This window comes from Mauremys reevesii, linkage group 2, assembly GCF_016161935.1.
Source record: "Mauremys reevesii isolate NIE-2019 linkage group 2, ASM1616193v1, whole genome shotgun sequence".
NCBI lineage: Eukaryota > Metazoa > Chordata > Testudines > Geoemydidae > Mauremys > Mauremys reevesii.
In genome coordinates, this window is record NC_052624.1 from 215,744,754 (window position 1) to 215,766,936 (window position 22,183).

At 43.6% G+C, this 22,183-nt stretch overlaps 1 protein-coding gene across 1 annotated transcript in view; it reads left to right on the forward strand.

Annotated features, from left to right (window-relative positions):
- LOC120397318 (chloride channel protein C-like) overlaps positions 1–22,183 on the forward strand; it is a 115,436-nt gene that overhangs the window by 40,944 nt on the left and 52,309 nt on the right. The window contains 1 exon segment of the mRNA XM_039523018.1: positions 5,264–5,435. Within this exon segment, the coding sequence (XP_039378952.1) occupies positions 5,264–5,435 (172 nt within the window).

The window sequence follows — 22,183 nt, forward strand, 5'->3', positions numbered from 1 at the left end:
CTTGTGCTGCAGTGTAGCCTTTTGTTGAATGCAGGGGACTGGGACTCGGACTCCTGGGTTCTAGTTCTGGCTTCATTAGTGATTCACTGTATGACCCAGGGCAAGTAACCTTTCTTCACTTCAGTTTATCCACGTGTAAAATGGACATAGTAATACTGTCAGTGCCTAATTCACATGGTTGTTGTGCGGTATATTTAATGCTTTAAAAACCATTTGGAGATTCTAGGCTGGAGCTATAGAAGTGCAGATTGATGTTATTTGGATTGGCTTGATTGATATACCCCAAATCCCTGCCATCTGAAGGTTATCTTCATTTAAAATGCTGCAACGGCACAGCTACACAGCTGGAGTGCTTTGGTGATGACATTAGCTACGTCAATGGGAGGGTTCTCCCATCTATGTAGGTACTCCACCTCCCCGAGAGGTGGTAGCTAGGTCAATAGGAGAATTTTCCCATCAACCTAGTGCTGTCTGTCCTGGGATTAGGTTGGTTTAACTGTGTTGTTCAGGGGTGTGGATTTTTCACACCCCCGAGTGATGTAGTTATACTGACCTAATTTCTTAGTGTTGACCAGGCCTTAGTGTATGCCTCTAAACCTCATTGTCACTGAATGTTGGAGAGCATTAAATATTGCATCATACTATACCCCCTCTTTTTGAAAAGCAGCTCATACAAAGTGAGGGAAACTTGGTAGGTAATTCAATGCTGTACTAGAGGCTATAGTGATTGCCACTAAATCAGTGGCATAACAAGGCCCCAGAGGACCCTGGTGCAATAATAGATTGTGGCCCCATTCCCAATTCCAAAATCCACTCCCCTTGATCTCCCGCATAGCCTCAATCCATCCTCATCATCCTCTAATCCCTGCCTCTATCTTCTGCCTCCCCACCTTAGTCCAGCCCTTCCAATCCCCAGCTCCTGCCTAATTCCCCATAGCCTCAAGCTAGCCCTTCCATCCCCCAACTCCTGCCTAGCTTCCCTCCAGCCCCTTCATAACTTCCCTTTAAATCCACAGTTTGCCCCATGGGCCTCCCTTGCTCCCCTCTAGGTCTGATCCTGTCCCCCCGCCCCACCAGCTCTCCCTCAACCCTGCTCCAGCTTCCTTCAATCCAGTCCTCAGCTCCCCCAGCCCTGATCCAATTACTCTCCAGGTCCTGTTTAGCTCCCCTTCTGCCCCTGCTTCCTGGAGCTGCTCTTCCCCAGCACCCCAACTTGGTCTCCTCTAGCTCTATTCCAACCCACTGCAACATTCTGTACCTTCGGGGAGTGTCCTGGAACCCCCATATTCCTCATTTTTATATAATTGTGATCTTACCTTACACGGCATGCCTTGTAAGGTATCAGGGGAAAGGTTCTGATCTGCTGAAAGTCATTTCTCTATCCATATATGTATAGCATTAGTGCATGTGAAGTTATGAGAATTGTGCAGTATAGTTGTCACTAAAACATGCTGTAAATTGGGGAATCAGCCAGGTATTGGCTCCCCAGAGGCAACAGGAAGGAAAGTAACCAACACCTGGGTGGGGTATCAATCAACCAGTGCAAGACGGTATATTCCTGGGGTACAGTGCTGGGAGCTGGGGGAACTTGGCTGGTGGGATTCATGAGTGGCTCTGGGAGCATTCATGCAATCTAGCTTGGTGTGGGGCTCCACATGCTGTTGTGCTGAGTGATTGCAGCACCTGGAGGGACTTGCTGCTTGTCACTAGCAAGGCATTGTGAGAGAGAGTCCAGGCTGGAGAGAGTTAAGGGGGCACAGCGATCCTACAGTCCCAGGCTGCACCCCGGGGTAGGGGGATCCCATCACAGTGGTGCAGTGAGCAGGATGAAATACATAGCTAGTTGTACTGAGCAAGATTTGCGTTTCATACACTGGTGTAAAGATTTTAAGTGAGGCTTTAAGTGTGGTGGCTAAGGACAGTCAGGAGGAGGCAACCGGTTTGTTATTTTCTGTTTGCTTATTTTCGGAAAGGGAAGTAGGGACAGAAAAACAGGAAAAATGACTGAAAGCAGTGAAAAAATTGCAAAGTTGGAGCTTTTCAGACTACAGATTGAAGAAAAGGAGAGGGAGCCCCAGAGACCCTTGCAACTGAAAGAACTGGAGATAAAGGAGGAATGGGAAGAAAGAGAGAGAGAGCGGGAAGAAAGAGAGCGAAAACACCAACTGGACCTGCTAGAGAAGCAGAGCCAGAACCCACTGATCCCAGCGATTCCCATCACTCCAAAAATCTGCAATTGGGACCATTTATGTCCTGCATACAAGGAGACAGATGATATTGATGAATATCTGCCTATCTTTGAAAGGCTGTGTGCAGTGCATGAGATCCCTGATGCCAAGAGAGTTCCTACCCTGATTGCAAAATTAACTGCTAAAGCTCTGAATATAGTCAATGAAATGCCTATTGAGGATTCTTTAGACTATTGTAAATTTAAAAACACTGTTTTGCAAAAAACCCTGAAATATATAGAGTTAAATTTGGGAATCTTGAGAGGGATATTGGTATGAGTAATGGGGAATAGGTGAACAAAATGGAAGATTTTCCCCTCACCCACTTTCCCATCAAAGGTGGTACAAGCTTTGAGGGAATGTTGGATCTTGTTGCTCAAGAGCATTTCCTAGGTGTATGTTAGGCTGATGTAAAACGGTGTCTATGGGATGAGATGGCATCTCTTGCTGATCCTTTTGAACAGACCCAGGCATCTATTGAAAACATACCACTGAAAGAGGTGTTTAAATCTGGTGGGAAAGGAAGATCCCATTTTATCCCTAGCAAGAAGGAGGATGGCTGGGAGGCTGGGTACTCACCACCCGCAAACCATTCCTCTAACCCTTCTCCCAAATCTCCTGTAAAAGCAGAAGAGCCGAAAAGGTGCTATCGGAGTAATTCCATTGATCACCTGAGGAATAAATGCTCTGTGCTAGGAGGAAGCAGCCAACCAATAGCTAATGTTAGTTCTGCTGCCCTCAACACAGAAACCCCCCAGGCAATCAAAACGTATCATATTGGTTTTGTGAGATTAGCCTCTGCAGAACCAGACATGGAGCATGTTAAGGTTGTCGAAATTAATGGCAGGGAGTACTTAGGGCAGAAGGCCTCAGGTGCCCAGATCTCTCTGGTTAAGCAGAGTGTGGTCCCAAAGGCCAGCATATTACCTGACCAAATGGCAGAGATTGTGAGGATGGGCGAAAGCAGATTCCTTGTACCACTAGCTAAAATCCATGTGGTGTGGGAATGTTTGGAAAGTATTTTGACTATGGGGGTAAAGGAACACCTCCTAGTCGACCTGCTCCTTGGTAATGATTTTTTTCATGTAGCTCAGGTTAAGGTATTTGCCTGCAACAAGAAAGAGTTTTATGCTGGGACCCCTGAGGGAAAGGTAAGGTCTCAGGAACTTCTGAGAGAATGGGAGAGAGTCTCCTTGATTCTTCTGCAGCGGGGGAAGCCACATGCTTCTAAGTGGGAGTGTGGTTGAGACCAACTTCTGCATTGCAGCTGGAGGCAACACCACATCAGGAAAAGATGGAGGTGTAATTCCTGCCAGGGAGAGAATTGTCCAGGTTGTTAGCTGCCAGCAAGTTGAGCCAGACCCAGACCTCACTCTAGGGAGCATAGAGAAATGTATCCTGTGGGAAGCCCAGAGAAGGGTGTTGGGATCTCAGAAACCACTGAGGTGGGTGAGGATCCCTGCAACTCTGTAATGCAGGGAAGCAGCATACTTTCAAGTATGGGAGGGGCTGAGACTAGCTCCTTTCCCTGCAGAAGGCAACATGCCCTCAGGATTCAGGGCAGGAGAGATGTTGTCAGTGACCAAGAAAATTGTCCCATTTGTTAGCTGGCAGAGTTTTGAAGCTGAACAAGAGACAGAACCCTTCCTAGGGAGCACAGAGAAAGGAAAGTAACCAACACCTGGGTGGGATATCAATCAACCCATCAACAACCATTGTGCAGCAAGGGAGCTACAATGCAGTGACTCACCTGCATGAGGCCACACCAGGGGAATTGCTCAACCTTGCCTGGAAACTCAGCAATGCCCCCAGACATGACTGGACTTATGTTTTCCAAGCACATGGAGTGAGGGTATAAAACAAACAGAGTGGACACATACTGGGCCCTTCTCCTGCCCCCCACCTATGCTGCAAGCAACCAAGACACTGAGAAGAAGACAAGACTCTGTTGAGATTGGTCCAGGTTGAAGGAAAAAACCTGTATATTAAGGGCTGCAATATCCAGTGGGGTGAGAAAAACTGCTTAATCTGAAGTGTGTGGTAAATCTGTTCAGATTTGACAAAGGCTGCTGTGTAACCACTTTCCATTGTTGAAGGGGTGAGCCAATTAATAAATTTTCACTGCCCATTTTGAGCAGTGCAAGATGGTATATTCCTGGGGTACAGTGCTGGGAGCTGGGGGGATTTGTCTGGTGTTTTTCTCTGTGGCTCTGGGAGCATTCATGCAATCTAGCTGGGTGTGGGGCTCCACATGCTGTTGTGCTGAGGGATCACAGCACCTGGAGGGGTTTGCTGCTTGTCACTAGCAAAGCATTGTGAGAGACAGCCCAGGCTGGAGAGAGTTAAGAGGGCAGAGCAGTTCCACTGTCCCAGGCTGCACCCCGGGGGGATCCTGTCACACCCCCCTCTCTTCCTCCCCCTAACTCTGCTTCAGATGCCTCCATCTCTGCTCCAGTCCCCTTTCCCCACCCTCAACAGCTCTAAACTAGTATCAAAGAATCCTGTGGCACCTTATAGACTAACAGACGTAGTCACCCAGTTCTGCTCCAACCCCCTTTCCCCACCCCCAGCTCTGAACTAGCGTCCCCCAGCTCTCCCTGCCCCCAACCATTGCTTGTTGTCTCCCCAGTTCCCTGCCCCATGCAAAGTGGCCCATGCTTTTACCTAGTGCTCTGTCTCTGGATGGCTGCCATGTCTTCCCCCTCTAGAGCCCTCTCCCCCAGCACTGCAATTCCCCCATGCCTTCTGCACACATCCTTATTGACTGCTCATGCCTGGGGTCGCCTCATCTGGAGGAGTCCCCCATCCCAGCCTCCTCCCTGCCCTGTGGGGCCAGCAGGCCCTACTTTCCCCCAGCTGCCTGGCTGGTTGGGCCCCCATAACTCCAAGGACCCTGGTGCTACTGGAACAGTGCTGTGTTACAAAAGTAGAGCAGACAGAATGAAATGCCAGGTTAGCAGAGAAGAAGAAAAACATCCTGGAAAATAATGTGTCTGGCAAAAGTAGTGTCCTCATTTTCTTCTCCTCACATGCAGGTACACAGGAGCTTTATATGGCAGGATAGTTGGCCTGATTCTTGTGTCCATTTTTGGTGTTCAGACCAATGAACAAGGGGCGTGGATTGATCCGGGACTCTTTGCTGCTGTTGGCGCTGCTTCTTTTTTCAGCGGTGTGTCAAGACTAACCATCTCCCTCACAGTTATCATGGTAAATGTATTAAGTTCTCAGATATTTGGCCAACTTGCAGGCTGGGGTGGCCTAAATCTTCCGCTGTCACAACTAAATAAACTCCACACTCATGCCCCACAGCACAAGTTCATAAGTGGGAGGCTTGTTGTATTAGTTGTTTTATTTTTGGTTTTCTTGGGGTGTTTTTGCAAGGATTTTCATTAGCAAAATATGTTTGGAATTGGCACTTAAATTTAGAGACAAGAGAATCCATTTCTTGTCGTCATAGTAACAGAGGTATCAATAACGTACCAGCAAGGGAGCAGAATCCAGGGCCTCTGTTTTTATTAGTTTTAAAACATGGATTATTATATTTAAATATCTGACACCTTAAGTGAGGGGTGACTTTTGTGGGGAGGGAGGTCTTGCACAATGTGTCTTTGTATGTGTACTCCTGAGATTCCCTCACAACAGGGTGCTCCACTTGTTGTTGTGTACCTCTACTTTTTCTTTAGAACACACTGTTTACATTGGAGACAAAGTTAAAGGCTAAATGGAAAAGTATTACAATTAGAGAGGTCTTAGCCTACCTGGTTTCAATACCTGTGCCTAAGCATTGAGCAATTAGTTGTGCTGAGAATGCGAGGGAAAGATGAGACTTGAGTTAGCTGAAATTCACACTAGACAAGATAAGTGATGTGGATACCACAAGTTCAGATCCTGTCAGGAAAGACTCAACATTTCATTCTCCCAAGGTACATCAATCATGTTCCATGGATATCGGTGAGTGTGTGGGTGTGCGTGTGTTTGCGTAAGCACAAAAAACATTCAGATGGGACCTTAAACCAATGTCCTGTCTGCCCTAACTGATTTGTCTTAAAAATGTCATGATTTTATGACCTTGTAAACTAGTTATAGAAATGGGATGAAAATTAATAGTGGAAAGTGGAAAGTCATGCATTTAGGGAGTAACAACAAGGATTTTCGCTATAGGGTGTGGATGTCTTGGAATCATTGTGGATAGTTCTCTGAAAACATCCACTGCAGTCAAAAAAAAAGCTAGCAGAATGTTGAGAAAGGGATAGATAATAAGACAGAAAATATCATATTGCCACTATATAAACCTATGGTTCACCCACATCTTGAATACTGCATGCAGATCTGGTTGCCCCATCTCAAAAAAGATATATTGGAATTGGAAAAGGTACAGAAAAGGGCAACAAAAATGACTAGAGACATGGAACAGCTTCCATATGAGGAGAGATGAAAAAGACTGGGACTTTTCAGCTTGGAAAAGAGACTTCTAAGGGGAGATATGATAGAGGTCTATAAAATCGTGGCTGGTGTGGAGAAAATAAATATGAGAAGGAGTAAATAACACTTCCTTAACACATTAACTTGGGTGTGTGTGTGTCACCAAATGAAATTAATTGCCAGCAGGTTTAAAACAAACAAAAGGAAGTATTTCTTCACACAACACACAATCAACCTGTGAAACTCTTTGTTAGAGGATATTGTGAAGGCCAAGACTATAACAGGGTTCAAAAAAGAACTAAATAATTTCATGGAGGATAGGTCCATCAATGGCTATTAGCTGGGATGGTCAGGGATGGTGTCCCTAGCCTCTGTTTTCCAGAAGTTGGGAATGGTCAACAGGAGATGGATCACTGTTCTGTTCATTCCCTCTTGGGCACCTGGCATTGGCCACTGTCAGAAGACAGGATACTGGGCTAGATGGACCTTTCGTCTGATCCAGTATGGCTGTTCTTATGCTTTTGTGACGCATCAGTTGGAAGTGACAGAGGAGGAGAAAGATCTGGGTGTACTGGATGATCACAGGATGATTATGAGCCACCAATATGATGTGGTTCTGAAAAAGGCTAATGCAGTCCTAGGATGCATTAGGTGAGGTATTTCCAGTAGAGATAGGGAAATGTTTAATACCTTTATGCAAGGCGCTGGTGGGATGTCATCTGCAATAATGTGTGCAATTCTGGTTACCCATATTTGAAAAAGATGAATTCAAGCTGGAACACGTGAAAAGAAGGGTTACTAGGATGATCCAAGGAATGGAAAACCAACCTTATCAGAAGAGACTCAAAGAGCTTGGCTTATTTAGTCTAACCAAAAGAAGGCTGAGGGGAGATGTGATTGCTCTCTATAAATACATCAGTGCCATAAGTTAAGTGCCAATATGGACACAAGAACAAATGATATAAACAAGTTTAGGCTTGAAATTAGATGTAGATTTCTATCCATCACAGGAGTGAAGTTCTGGAATAGCCTTCCAAGAGGAGCAGTGGGAGGCAAAAAAGATAACTTGCTTCAAGATGGAGTTTGATAAGTTTATGGAGGGGATGGTATGATAAGACTGTAGCTGATCTGAAACTGCTAGTAGCAAATATCCCCAATGGCCAATGATGGGACACTAAATGGGCAGGGCTCTGAGTTACTACAGATAATTTTTTCCCAAGTGTCTGGCTGGTGGATCTTGCTCACATGCTCAGAGTTCAACTGATCATCATATTTGGGATTGGAAGGAATTTTCCCCTGGGTCAAATTGGCCAAGACCCTGGGTTTTTTTCACCTTCCTCTGCAGTATGGGGCAAGGGTCACTTTAGGTTTAAACTAGTGTAAATGGCAGATTCTCTATAACTTGAAGTCTTTAAATCATGATTTGAGGACTTCAGTAATTCAGCCACAGATTAGGGGTCTATTACAGGAATGGGTGGGTGAGGTTCTGTGGCCTGCAATATGCAGGAGGTCCGACTAGATTATCATGATTATATTATAATATATTATATAAAATAAAATGAAAAATAAAAAATGCTTAGTTCAAAAAATGTTGAAAAGGACGTTTTGACATTGTCAGAATCCTTTCCCACCAATTTTCTTCTGAAAAAAATTTCTGGGGAAATCCACAGGGTTTTAACAAAGCATTGTGTTTTTGATGGAACTGTCTATTCTGACAGTTTATAGTTGAAATTTTTCCAACCAGCTCTATTTGTCACCATTAACCCAGAGGTGGTTACATGTCAGTAACGTTTTTTATATATATGGTTTGTAAAGCATTTTTTGGCTCCTTCAGGATGAAAAGTGTTATGTATACATAAAATATTCTTATTTTATTATGAAATAATGAACAGATGCTATTGTTTACTGAAGCCCTCTCTATCCCATGCCTACTCCCTTCCCTTTTAAGTGTGTATGTGCTAAAGTGTTCTGCTGCTGATTATCAGATTATAGATGTTCCTTTTTGTTTTGAAATTGGGGTATTGAAAATTCAGGGTTGATTGTGACTGGTTGTGAAATCTGGAGGAACTGGAGCTCGAATAGTTACTCTCTACACAGCTGCTTTAAGTTTTCTGAAAGCTACAAGATGGCACTAGCCTAGTCCCTTTGCCAGGGACGTCTGGATTTACTGACTCTATGAAAATCCAATTTAAATATCATTTGTATCCTGTCACTTTAGGAGCTTGTTGCCGATCTAGCACCTCAATGGGAAGGCAGTTGATTGACGTCTTCCTGAGCTTGGTGCCTGAAAGGCTGTGGTTCACAGTAGGGAAGTTCAAAATTATTTCTTGCCAGAACACTTACCAGTTTTGCATGATGAAGCCAGAACTGTGCTTAATACAATTCTAATAAAGAGGCAGACACTGTAAATTTTGTTCTTTACAGCCTCCCTTCCCTGACTCCTGTTTTTCTGAGTGCCAACTATGAGCATACAGAATTAGCATTGAACTGCTAAGACAACAGCACAAAAATCAGTTGAAAAGGCACCAGAAAAATGATTATGGTTGCACTGCAGTGTGCTCTGAAATCCCCTAGGTGTCATGTTCTAACTCCTTTGTGCCTTGTTGTTTTGCAAAGGGAGATTGTGCTTCAATTCAAGTTCACCCAAAATAAATAGCTGTATTGCTTTAGGAAATATTAATTTTTGAGGGGGAATAAAAGGACTTGGACATGACAATGCAAAAACATAGTTATAAGGTTGTGCCCCCAAACCATAAAATGCACATATTTTCCTATATAGTCTGATAGGTTCAAAAAGAATTGGGAATGTTTGCTTTGGCTTTCCACATAGCCTTCCATTTGGAAACAGTTATGAATGTGGGGCTTGTAGTGAACAGGTTTGTAAAATGCTTTCTTTTCTTTTTGTGGTAGACCCCACAGGCATTTGGCCACCTCTTCTTTCTTGGCTGCCTCTTTCTACCCCCCTGTATTGACACTTGATCCTCATCGTTTGCCCTTTGTGGCAAATAGTAGATGTGGTGACGTTTCCCTTGGAGACTACAGGAAGTGCAAGACCTCTGTCCCCACATCCTCCTGTTTCTTGAGGCTGCATAATTGTCCAGAGTTCACTGCAAGAGGATGCTCAGGGGGCAGGAGCACATTTTATTGAAATAGATTTTGTCTCGGTAACTTTTTTGTTCAGATACTTGGAAAGCTGTATCTGACTTGCATGGCTTCCCAGGTGTTAAAAAGGAAGGATGGCACTGTCCTGGTGTGAGATTAGAGTTCAAATCCTGTACTCAGGGCTTGTCTCCAGACAAATGGTCTCTCTTTAACTAGGATAAGTAAAGTGCTACAAGCCCTGCTAATGTGGATGCAGTTATACTGACATAGCTTTCTCCCTAAGTGAAGGGGAGAAGTTATACAGGTATAAGGCACTATTATGCTGATATCTAAACTAGGGGTTGCACTAATTTAACTATTTTGATAGAAAATCACACCCTTGCCTGAAATAATTAAATCAGTCCAAAACTGTGTATACACCAAGCCCTTATCAGTAAGGGCTGCCTCTTCTGGTGGGGATACGGGGAATGGAGTTGGTGGCATTTAGATGGAGCTATACCAGGGGCGGGCAAGCTTTTTGGGTGGAGGGTCACATCTAGGTGGGGAAATTGTATGCAGGGCCGTGGCAGGGGGTTGGGGTGTGGGAGGGCGTGTGGTATGTGGGAGGGGGTGGGGTATGCAGGAGGGGCTCAGGGCAGGGGTGCAGACTGCGGGAGGGGGCTCAGGGCAGGGAGTTGGGGCACAGGAAGGTTGTGGGGTGTGGCAGGGGGCTCAGGGCAGGGGGTTAGGGGGCGGGGTGCAGGAGGGGTTTGGGCTCAGGCCTGCTGCTGCGTACCTAAAGCAGCTCTGGAGTGGCAATGGTGTGCACCGGGGCCAGGGCAGGCTCCCTACATGCCTGCCCTGTCCCCGGCCCCGGCCCCGCTCCGCTCCAGGAAGTGCTGAGGCCCCTGGGGGAGGGGGCAGTGAAGGGCTCTGCATGCGCTGCCCTTGCCACACCTCCGGGTACCTCCCCCGAAGCTCCCATTGGCCGCGGTTCCCCGTTCCTGGCCAATGGGAGCTCTGGGGGGTGGTGCCTGGAGGCAAGGGCAAGGCACGGAGCCCTTTCTCCCCCTGCCTGGGGGCCGCAGGGATGTGGTGCTGGATGCTTCTGAGAGCAGCACGGAGCCCACGGCGCCACGGGGTGCAATCCCGCGGACCGGATCTAAAGACTTGACGGTCCGGTACCGGCCCACGGGCCATAGTTTGCCCATCCCTGAGCTATACACAATGCTCCATCTCTGGAGGGAGGGTCTGTTTGACATGAAGCCTTTATAGGAAGGGTGATTAAAAAGGAAAAAGTGTGGGATATCCTTGGGGCTCAGAAGATTTCCCTCATGCTCAGCAAAGAAAGGACAAGCATAGTTTTACATAAAGCAAAATTAAATGAAAAATATACTCAGAGGACTGGATAGGTCAGTGGCCTGGTAATAGAATACAGAGCATGTAACCTTGGGGCACCAGTCTGAATCTGACTCTACTCCATAACGAGAAATATTCATTTAATTTTTTTCTGTGTTCAGAATGAACAACTCCCAGACCTCCAGTTTAGAATTTGAGTCTCTTCCTCTCCTACCTTTTCACCCTCTTACTGTATCCCTGCCAGCAGAGGGTGTGGCTGCATAAGCGTGTGGCTTGGGAGTGGTAGGGGAACCCTGGTAGTGAATTAAAATTGCTAACCATCTGATGATTGTTCAGTAGACTGTGTGACATTGTCTCAATCCATTTCCTAATGGACACACATTCATATCGCACAAATGGCACTAACTGTCATTTGATGCTAGCTCAGCAGCGAATCCAAAGATTTATGGGGAATGGAGACTTACCTAGCATCTCACCCCCAAAAGTACCCAGATCAAGACTGAGGCATGTTGGCAGGGCATTACTTGTAGTCAACCAAAGAACATTGCAAATGAACATCTTGTCCTATACTTTGAGAATAGTTGTATCTGGTCTACCTTTCTTTTCATGTACACTACTTCCTATTGATTATGAGCATCTAAATGTAGAGCTGGCCAAAACTCCAAATTTCTAGTTCATGGGGAAATTCGGACATTTTGAAAATTTCCATGAAGTAGAGATCCTCAGTACTTTTCCTTCTGGAAAATTTCCAACCAGCCCTACTCAAATGTGGAAGGGGCACCCAAATTGTACTCTTAGCATACCTTTTTTCTCTTAATCTGTAGGTAAAGCTATTTTTAATCAGCTTCTGTTCCTTTACTCCTTCTAGTACAGTGCTTTTTCAAAAGCTTAACTTTTAGCCTAAAGTGTATGGGATATTTAAATATTATCCTGGCACTTCCAGTTCAGCTTTGGTCAGGTATTGCAACCCAGCAGTCAAATCTTAGGTGATGGTAACTACACAGTCTATCCATTGTCTCCTTACTCCCCATCATGCTATGGCACTCCTGCGAAATCTAGGTCATGTTGCCAATACTGGGTGAAAGCATAGATTTTAATAGTACATGTTATATGGCATCCTTCAGAGCAATGTTGCAGGGCACTAGAAGGTACAAGTGAATGTATTGAGAAGTGTTTTCAACAGGCTTGTGGGTCCTTTGAGTATTCACATGAGATTCTGGTAATGCATCAAATGTTAGCACCAGCAGTACATACTGTAGTGATGGACATCTTAGAAATGCCTAAACAGAGACAAGATTATAGCACAAAGCAAATGATTCACAATTCAGATCCAATTGAATGTTTGGGAATGTGTAAGTACAGCAGACTGGTTATGGAAGATGGGCTACAGCTATTCAAAGCTGAAAATATAAAGTATAAGGAATTTAAAATCAATGTGAATTTTGACAGGAAGCCAGTGGAAAGATTTAAAAATAGGAGGCACGTGCTCAGACAACCAAATGCTTATTAGGATGCAATCTGCTGGATTTTAAATGAGCTGCATCCTACGGTAGATCTGATAAAAGCTGGAGTTCCTGAAAACAAGAAAGCTTTGAAAACACTAAACTTGCTGACCAGAAATTCTAAATCTTCCTTTACTGAGTGAAGCTCTCAGTCTGGCAATACATTACAAACAGTGACATGAGGCAATATGATGAAAATAGAATCTAATAGTCAATGGCAGGGACTTTGGTTGTCAATGCCATCTGTAAAGAGACTGTCTTGGATAAAGGGAAGCAGCAGCATCATTGTAGGCAAATCAATTCTGCACTATATGAGCAGGGTTGACATATGGACCCCAGTTCTCCTGTTTAACAGGTGAAAATTTAGCAAGTGAAAATGGCTAGTTTGTGCAATAAAATCATGGAACTTATTGCACTCAGATTAAGCGTGGACTGTAAACATCAGAGTGTACTTTCTAGCCTGATGAGATTCAAGAAAAATGCCACTATAGATGTGCCTTGTAACAGGCTGTGAGTAGCTGGATTGTGTATTCTCCACTTCAGCCTCCTGCTCTGGGATACATAAGAGCCACAAATTAGATTGCCAGCAGCTGTGGTTTGTTTTCAAGCTCCCCAGTTTTACCTTGTGGCATTTCTGTGAATTTTCTCTGCTAGCTTGTGTGTCATTTATTCTGTGCTGTTTCTGAAGGATTTTGCTCCATGTCATTCTCTTCATCCATTACTTGTGTTGATTTTGTTTCAAGTTCTTGAAATGCCCAGTAGTCCATATAATGTTTTAAAACTCATAAATAGTCTGTCCTCTGACAAGAAGGACTTTGTTTTCCTGGGGAGTTCAGTGTCCCTATCAGAACTCAAATCATTCCTCCACACTGTCAGTTGCACCAGCTGTTACACTCTGTCTACTGTATTATGTTTTATATTGTGCTAATCATCACGGTATCTGTCTCTTTCACTTCCCCTCTTTGAGACTCTAATTTATAGGCAGCATCTATTTTGGCAGAGGCAGGAGAAAGTACACAGGTAGCAGAACTGTAGCCTAGATGATCTATATTCTCAGTCTCATAGTTTTCTGCCTAGATATTCCCCCTTATTTTGTGGTTTTATGAGAACTTTCTCACTTGTGATGGAGGTGGAACCTATAAAGGGGTCTGGGTGTTACTTGGGAGAGTGATGGGAGAGGGGTTCTTCCCCCCCCCCAAATTGAATGACCAGGAAGGAGTTGGGGGTGAGGAGTGTGAGGTCTGCATATGTGGGGGAGAGACTCATTCATCTGCTCTTCGTTCCAAACTACCTGTTCCCTAGCTCCAGTGATTTATTGTAAGGGAGGGGTAGTAGTAATTAATCCTATTCTTCCTATACCCTCCTTTTTAATCAAGGTATCTCTTGACTTTAAAACATCCACTAACTCCCCACTGCAGGTGTTTCTCTTTGACACCATAGTTTTCTCTATTTTGCATTATTCTTTGTTAAATATTTTCTCAAGTGCCCCCAAACTGAATTGGTCCAGAGTTCAGGTTGCCCATTGGTGCCTCATGCTCTTCCAGAGTGTGGGGGTGGCTGACCTTGAGCTTTTGAGGATCAGGTTGTAAGGAGTTGGAGTAATGGGGTGTAGACTTCTGAAGAGCAGGAGATATGAGGTTGGGGTGCCTGCCCTCCCCTACAGTGGGGCCTTAACTTTCCCTCCTGGAGCTGGCAATAGCCAGTGGAAATGGTTTAGTGAGGATGGTGCAAAGATTAAGAAACTACCAAAGTGGGTGTGGATTCTCTGTCTCTTCAAGTCTTCAGATCCAGACTGGATGCCTTTCTGGAAGATACGTGTATGTCAAACACAAGTTATTAAGCTCAGTACAGGGGTAACTGGCTGTTATAGAGAAGGTCAGACTAGATGATCTAATGGTCCCCTGTGGCCTTAAAACCTATAAATCTTGTTTTCAGAACACTGTCCCAAAATGAGAAGTGTTGGCCTCCTAGTGAGACAGGATGGGATTCCCTTCAGAGGTCGTCATGCCTTTAAAAAGCAATAAGGTTCGTGGTTAACAGGTGTTGCCTGATCACAAACACTTCCTTCAGGAGATGAGTGTTCTGCTTTTGTTGCACCAGCAGTCCTTGCTGGCCCATTGAGCAAGTGCCTAGACTGAGAACTGACCCAAGGTCTCCTGTATGGTGAGAGCAGCACAACAGTTACTGATTGTTTTAAAATAAATGAGTTTTATGTTTATGATAGACCTAAACAGGCTTGCAGTTAAATACAGCAAATAAAGTGACTGCAAAAATGGCATGGCAGAATTCCATGTTTATAGAGTCAAACGGGTTAGGGTGGGTTGCACATTTTATATCAAAACTATTTTCTGACAGAAAATTGGTTTTTTGACTAAACAGATTATTTTGCAAGAAGTGTCTGCTTTTCATGGAAAATTCTGACTATTCCTCAAGAAACTGAACACTCAAACATTTTTATTTGGAAATACTGCCACAGTTCCTCACTTGAATTATGGTTTGGTTGTCTCATTTTACTTTGTTTACTGGGCTCCCCAGCCAGATGACATCTCCCATGATACTCCATGGCTAGAGATTTCTGTGATATAGCACAGAGGAATAGTAAGGGAGAAGACTGTGGTCCATCATGGGACATGTAGTCTGGCCAGGGAGCTCAATCCACAGAAAAAATGGGAGCACAGGAGGTTCTGAAATGATAATTTCCATGAGGGATTGTGACAGCATTTCCACATCAAAATTTTGATTTTTTGATTTTTTGACAAAAAATGAAAATTTTCTGCAGGGAAAACAGCTGATTTGTTGACCAGCTCTAACACTGGTACCATAAAAATTTTTATAGTTTAGATAAGTGGGGGTTTTCCTTATCTTCTGGCCCTGAAAACTCAACCTGTGATCCAAAAGTCAAACTGGCTCTTATTGGCTCATGCATAATTACCAGTAGAGAAACGTCTCTACAGCTAGAATAGAATTTAGTTAAAAATTGAGTAGATATTGCAAGCCAGAAGAAAATCCAGGTTTGTGTTTTTGATAGTGGTACACACTTGGCTACCTGAAATAAAATGCAATAACATTTCTTTTTGTTAGTTAAATAAGTAGACATGATTCTGCATTAGAAATAGACCAAAATCAAAACTCAAGATTCAAAAATCCTTGTACTGTGGGAAAGTTCAGACCTGGAGCCGGTTTTTGCCATTCAGATTCATCTCTGCTGTAAGTACGCATTGAAAACAGAACTGTAGTGTAGGAAGATATCATTGTATAGTCACTTTTCTGACCATGGCTTACAGTAGATTTAAAGGTTATTTATCAAATGATCTAATATATTCCACTGTTTAATTATACATTTGGGACATGTAGTATGAAAATTCATGAGAATTTACTGTGTAGAAGTTATTTTTAATTCATATCTTCTCTGTTTTTAATTTCTTTCAAATTACAAAAAGCAGTTGGATTCTGCTACAAACTAAATCCTTGCCAAATGTAATTTGTTTCCAAATTAAATCCATTTTGAAGCTACATGGTTATAAAAAGTATCTGAAACCATTAAGCTATATTTTATTTTTAATTTATGTAACTCTAGAATATAGACAAATTTTTTCCAAATTTTGAGAAAATGAATTATTTCTGGGACAAAGTCTGGTACACCAAGTTTCTTTCAGCGTGGAGTATTTATCATCATCAGAATTAAAAAAGCCCTGGGGTTTATAATACATATACTGGCACACTCTGCAATATTGCAAATGGCCAGGGTTCAGTATGCTGAACTCTAGAGCTAGTCAAAATATTTTCAACTAAAAGTATTTTTATAAAAAATGGGGTTTGGTCAAAAGTTAAGGTTTTTTTTGGTTTGTTCTTGTTTTCTACAAAATTGTTCGTGTTTTCACTGTTTCAGACTACCAAAAAGAAAATGTTTTGTTTGTCTCAAACTCAAATATTTTTGCCCAAAAGGAAAAAAATTTTCCCGAGGGGATGGGGAATCACAATGTTGTGACTAGTTCTACTGAGTTTCCCTCTCTGGCCTTGCTGCTCCTCCTCCGAGATAGGGGTAACTTAGCAGATGCACAGCAGTGCTCTTGTGAATGCAGAGTTGAGTTCTCTTGTATTTGCTGTCCTGCTCAACACTCTTTTGTACTTACACATGTAACATTGTACAAATGATGTGCAGAATCAAGACCTGCTCTGGGTTCAGTTACATGGTCATGAAGATCCTATGCCTTGCCTACACTAGAGTTTCCAATGGCAGTAGTGTGACCATAAGAAATATCCCCAAATATGCCAGTGGAGGTTCAGTCCGAGAAGTGGTCATTCCAGGTCAGAGCATATCAGTGAAGAAACTTGCACTGCTGTGATCAGTGTTCCAACCACGGGAGCATCTTTCCTCCTTTCCTGTCTGTTATTTACTTTCTACAAGCACTAATTTTTACTAATGCTTGGGAAGATGAATGGCACTGGGCAATGATTTGGGAGACATTGGTTGAATTACTGACTACCACGTGGACTTCCCAAGATCACACAAATCTAGCCCATGCGGTAAAATGGAGAAAATAGTACTTCCTTATCTCACAGGAGTGCTGTGAGGATAAACTCCATTAATGAGTGAGCTGTTCAGGTACTAGGGTGATAAGGGCCATGTAAGTAACTAGGTAGATTTTTCTTTTTTTTAAAAAGACGTGGGTGGGAAAAGAGCCCCTATCCCATACATTGATATATAACAGCATCCCTTATGGAAAAACATAAGAGAACATTGTAAATGAACGTTAGAAGATGCTATCAACAAAAACGTCTTTAAAACATTTATTTGGCGGTCAGGCTTGTTGAAAGAGCTGTATTGTCTTTCTGTCCTTCCAGCCCAGTTTTAACCTCACACCAGTCTCCTCAAAAATGTTTTATATTAAAACGGCAGGCAGTACAATGTAAACAGCTTCTAGATGCAGCTCTTTCTGCCAAATGTAACACTAAGCCCCAAAACGAAATGGTAAGAGAAGAATGCATTTGCTCGCAAGGCTCCTCTTCCCCTTCCTTCTCCTTGCCTAGGAATGCTGCACCCAGTTCTGAGGGGACGCAGACAGTGAGAGAGAGAGAGGGCTGTAAAAGGCTTTCCTCACTGTCCTGATGGCAACACAGGTGTGTGTGTGTGTGTGAGTGAGAGAGAGAGAGAGCGAGAAAACAACCACCACACACCTCAAGACAATGAAATGTATTAAAGGGAAATCAAACTGACTGGACAAGCGCATTTCAGCTGAAGAAACTTGCATAAGCAATCTTGAGAGAGAGCAGTAGGAAAGACACTCCTGCCATTAAGAAAGAACTGTTTTGGTATAAATAAATATTAGATGACCTGGAAAATAGGTCACGTAGAAATAATATGAGGCTGCTGGAACTACCTGAGGGCTCAGACACAAGCACTGTAGAGGATTTTCTGCAGGATTTGCTAGTTAAATCTCTGGAGCATGAAGCATTTCCTGCACCACTAGTCTTTGACAAGGCACATACTACAGGGACCTCACCCAGAGGCTGCTTTTCGGCTAGCAAGAGCAGACATGCATCCACTCCTAAGACAAGATCAAATTTTGTTCTCAGCTATGCCCATGTAAATATAGAGATACTTTTTTGACTTTAATGGAGTTACTCCAAATTTACAGTGGTGTAACTCAAGGCCAGATTTGGCTCAGAGTCAGGGTCCTTCAAGCAGCCAAATATTTTGGCAAAACCACCACCAAGGGCTCTGCACTGTTGTTTCCCTACTAGTTTTGGTTGGAAGGTTTTAAAAAAGTGCAAGTCTTTTGAAGAAGCAAGGGCAAGCTTAGTGAAAGAAGTCTTAACAACACCATATTTTTCCTACAAAGCTGAGAGTGGATTTTTTAAGGGAAGCATCTTCTCTTTGCTGACCCAGAGGAAGTGCTTACTTAACTGGAAACTCACCCAGCAAGTTCTTCTCAGGGCTAGAATGTCTAGTGAACCAGCCAGTCTCACTAAAATACTTTAGGGCTCAATTAACACTTTACCCCAACACCTTAGATGCTTCACAACAGTTGTGTTGATGGGGTCTGGTTTCCTGTCACTCAGTTGTCTGATTTTTCAACTATGGGAATTTAAATTATACTATGCTTCTTAGACCTATTCTCTAAAAATGTCTTGGCCTTCAGACATTCATGGTAGGACAATTGTTTTGTTCTGCCTTCTCTTTGCTGTCAGGAGGAGCTACTATAGTTAATCTTATTCCAAAAAGCAGCACCAGAGCCTCATAGATTATGAAGTCTAGCACCTTTTATAAAGAAAGGGTGACATGCTAGTGTTTATGCCCCAAATTTATGCTCTAGAATTATTTGAAGGAAGTTCTAAAGCCTGTATTATACAGGAGGCCAGGCTAGATGATCACAATGGTCCCTTCTGGCTTTGGAATCTCTAAATCTATAAATGGAATTAACTCCAGTTTTTTTCAAATTATCCACACTTCAGAATTGCCATTACTGATCTTTACACTTCAGGATAATCACAAAACCTCAAATATATTGATATACAGAACTGGATTGCTGCCCCTTTTCTACCCGAGAAGCTAGTCAAAGTTTAGGGGCCTGGGGATATTCCAGTTGGGAGTAGAAACTGGTGATAGTCAAAGGTATTTCTTAGATACCTTTTTTTTTAACCGAGAATGTACAAAGTCCTGTTTCTCTGAACTCAGAAAGAATCAAATAGCAGGAAACAGCTTCTTTTGCTCACAGCACCACGAACACTCGTCAGCCAACACCAGACCCAAAAGCACATTCTCTGGCTTTTTCTAGGATCACACTGTGCTCACAGGCTGTTGCTTGGCCTTATTCCTCCTCCGAGTCTCTCTGTTTACATCAGCTCCTCCTCCCCAATACTCAGCAAAAAGCCCTCCCCTCACAGTCCAAAACTCCTGGGCAGGATCTATTAGGCCTTGTTTTAGATGTGGGCTGTTAACTGTCTCATAACTACTGTATCTGAAGTGAAGGGTGCATTCACACATCAGTTTGAACAAGGTTTTAGGTCAGCCCATAACAAGGTTTAACCCGGCTCATGACAGGGGCATTTTAAAGGTTCTGGTTTCAGTACTGCTTAAATTGGGCAGAGATCCACTCCTTACTCCTTCATATAAGCAAGTAATCCCTGTGAACGATTTAAAGATTTTTAGCTCAACTGCAAGGTAGGAGAGTTGAAGGGTATTTACCTGGGTTAATATACAATGCCCAATCTGGGTTTATTTAGTACAGGGGTTCTCAAACTTCAATGCACCATGATCCCCTTCTGACAACAAAAATTACTTCATGACCTGAGGAGGGGTGGGAGCAAAGCCTGAGCCCCACCGCTCCAGGCAGGGGGGCCAAAGCTGAAGCTCAAGTCAGGAGACCTGCAACCTGAACTGAAGCGCCATTCTTCTTTTAGAGAACTGAGCTTTGTCAGACCCCTGGCTTTAGATATTTGGGCTACACATTTGTGGGTCCTGGAGATTACTTGTCTCTAGGATGCTAGAGACGCCTCACTCCTTTCCACGGCCCAGGAATTGCTGAGGATCTGCAAGCTCTGAATAGAAGAATCTTCCTAATTGTGCAATTCTCATAGCATTTGTAATTTGGCATGAAGTCCTTACAAACTGTAAATCTACTCAGGGTGTGTTGCCTTTGTGGAGTCTGATGCACAATTCCCATATGCGAGATGCTTTAAGAAGTAATCTTTTTCAGCAGCGCGAGGAGCTGGAAATCATAACTTTTCAGGACCATTGTGACAATAGAGTCTTTTGAGAGGATTTATTATTCTTGCTTACTATATCTCAGCATCCCATTTCTACAGCTACCTCCAGCAGAGATGATTTATTAAGGAAGTGACTGACTTTACAGTTCTTAATCTGTTTTTCATCAGTTTATGCTTACTGAACCACTTAGAGAGTGAATTTTTTATCAGTATTTAAGAATAAAGTAATAAACATACTCATTTACAGACTAATTTGAAGATGAATGGTGTCAGAAAAGAATTCCTGTTAATGGACATGGTCTTAGACAGGATAGTTTTCTTTAAAGATGAACTGTCCTGAACAGGTATCTGTTCTCCAAATGTTGAAGACAATTACACAGAGAAACTAGGAAACCTGCTTAGGGGGTGTCCCTACCCTGAGAAGGCCTTCCTCATGGCCTGATCCCAAATTAAAATGGGGGGAGTTTGACAATCCAACCAATAGTCAGAAGTGTTGTAGATATATTATTATTCGGGAGAGAAGATGGCTCAAGTGCTTTGCACGAAATTATGAAGAACCACCTGATCATATCCTATATATAGCTCAATAAGTTTGTTTACTGGAAACTTTTGATGCAAATCTCTGTACCCCATGAGCTGGTACTGACACTGGCAAATACCTTTAGACTGGGGTGGCATAGGTACAACCATTACTGCTTTAAAACCTTTATCCTAAAGGAGATATATATATTCGTGTTATATTGGGGTAGAGGTGTATCATTTTATTTATTTATATATGTGTGTGTGTGTGTATATCCACACACATATATAAACACACACACACACACACACACACACATATATATATATATATATATAAATAAATAAAATGATACCCCAATATAACACGAATTCGGATATAACACGGTAAAGCAGTGTTCTGGGTAGGCGGGGCTGCGCACTCCGGAGGATGAAAGCAAGTTCGATATAATGCACTTTCACCTATAACATGGTAAGATTTCTTGGCTCCTGAGGACAGCGTTGTATTGGGGTAGAGGTATTAAGTGGTCATATCACAGTCTTGTTGGCATTTCCTCCTGGAAAATGAGAGAAATGATCAAAAGGTTTCTGTTGACTACAGAGAACTGAAACAGCTGCTGAAGCTATAAGTGTTTTTTTGGCTGCATTCAGCTCATGGCAGCATATGCTTAAAGTGGAACAGCTCTGCTGCCACTTGTCAGAAAAGAGATGCTTTCCTTGGGAAGTGTTTGCATCTTTTTCTGTAAAATTTTGTAGCGTGATGGTCTCTAAGGGCATGCCAAGTGCCAGTGTTGCTACCCAATGCCAATCTTTACATGGAAACCATGGGATTTAAAGACCTAGCAGGACTAGAATGCCCATTGCTTAATTCTCCCCTGAAGCGCTAAATTGTCTTATGCTTGTGAGAGGCTGTTTGTTCAGTATCTTCCCAAATTCTAAACCTCCAGGCCAGGGGCAGCTCTACAAATTTGGCCGCCCCAAGCAATCATGCCCGGGAGGCGCCCCCGAGCCGCGGGAGCAGCGGACCTGCCGCGGGCTTGACTGCGGAGGGTCCGCTGATCGCGCGGCTCAGCTAGACCTCCCGCGGCTGCGGACGGGTCACTGGTCCGGTTAAGCTGCCGCAGTCATGCCTGCGGGAGGTCCAGCCGAGCCGCGGGACCAGCGAACCGTCCGCAGTCATGCCTGCGGCAGGTCCGGTCCTCCCGGGGCTCCGGTGGACCTCCCGCAGGCATGACTGCGGCAGCTCAACCGGCCCAGCCTGCCGCCCCCCTGGGAAAGGGCCGCCCCAGGCGGGTGCTTGCCCCGCTGGGCTCTAGAGCCGCCCCTGCTCCAGGCAGGTGAATATTATATTTGTAAAGAATA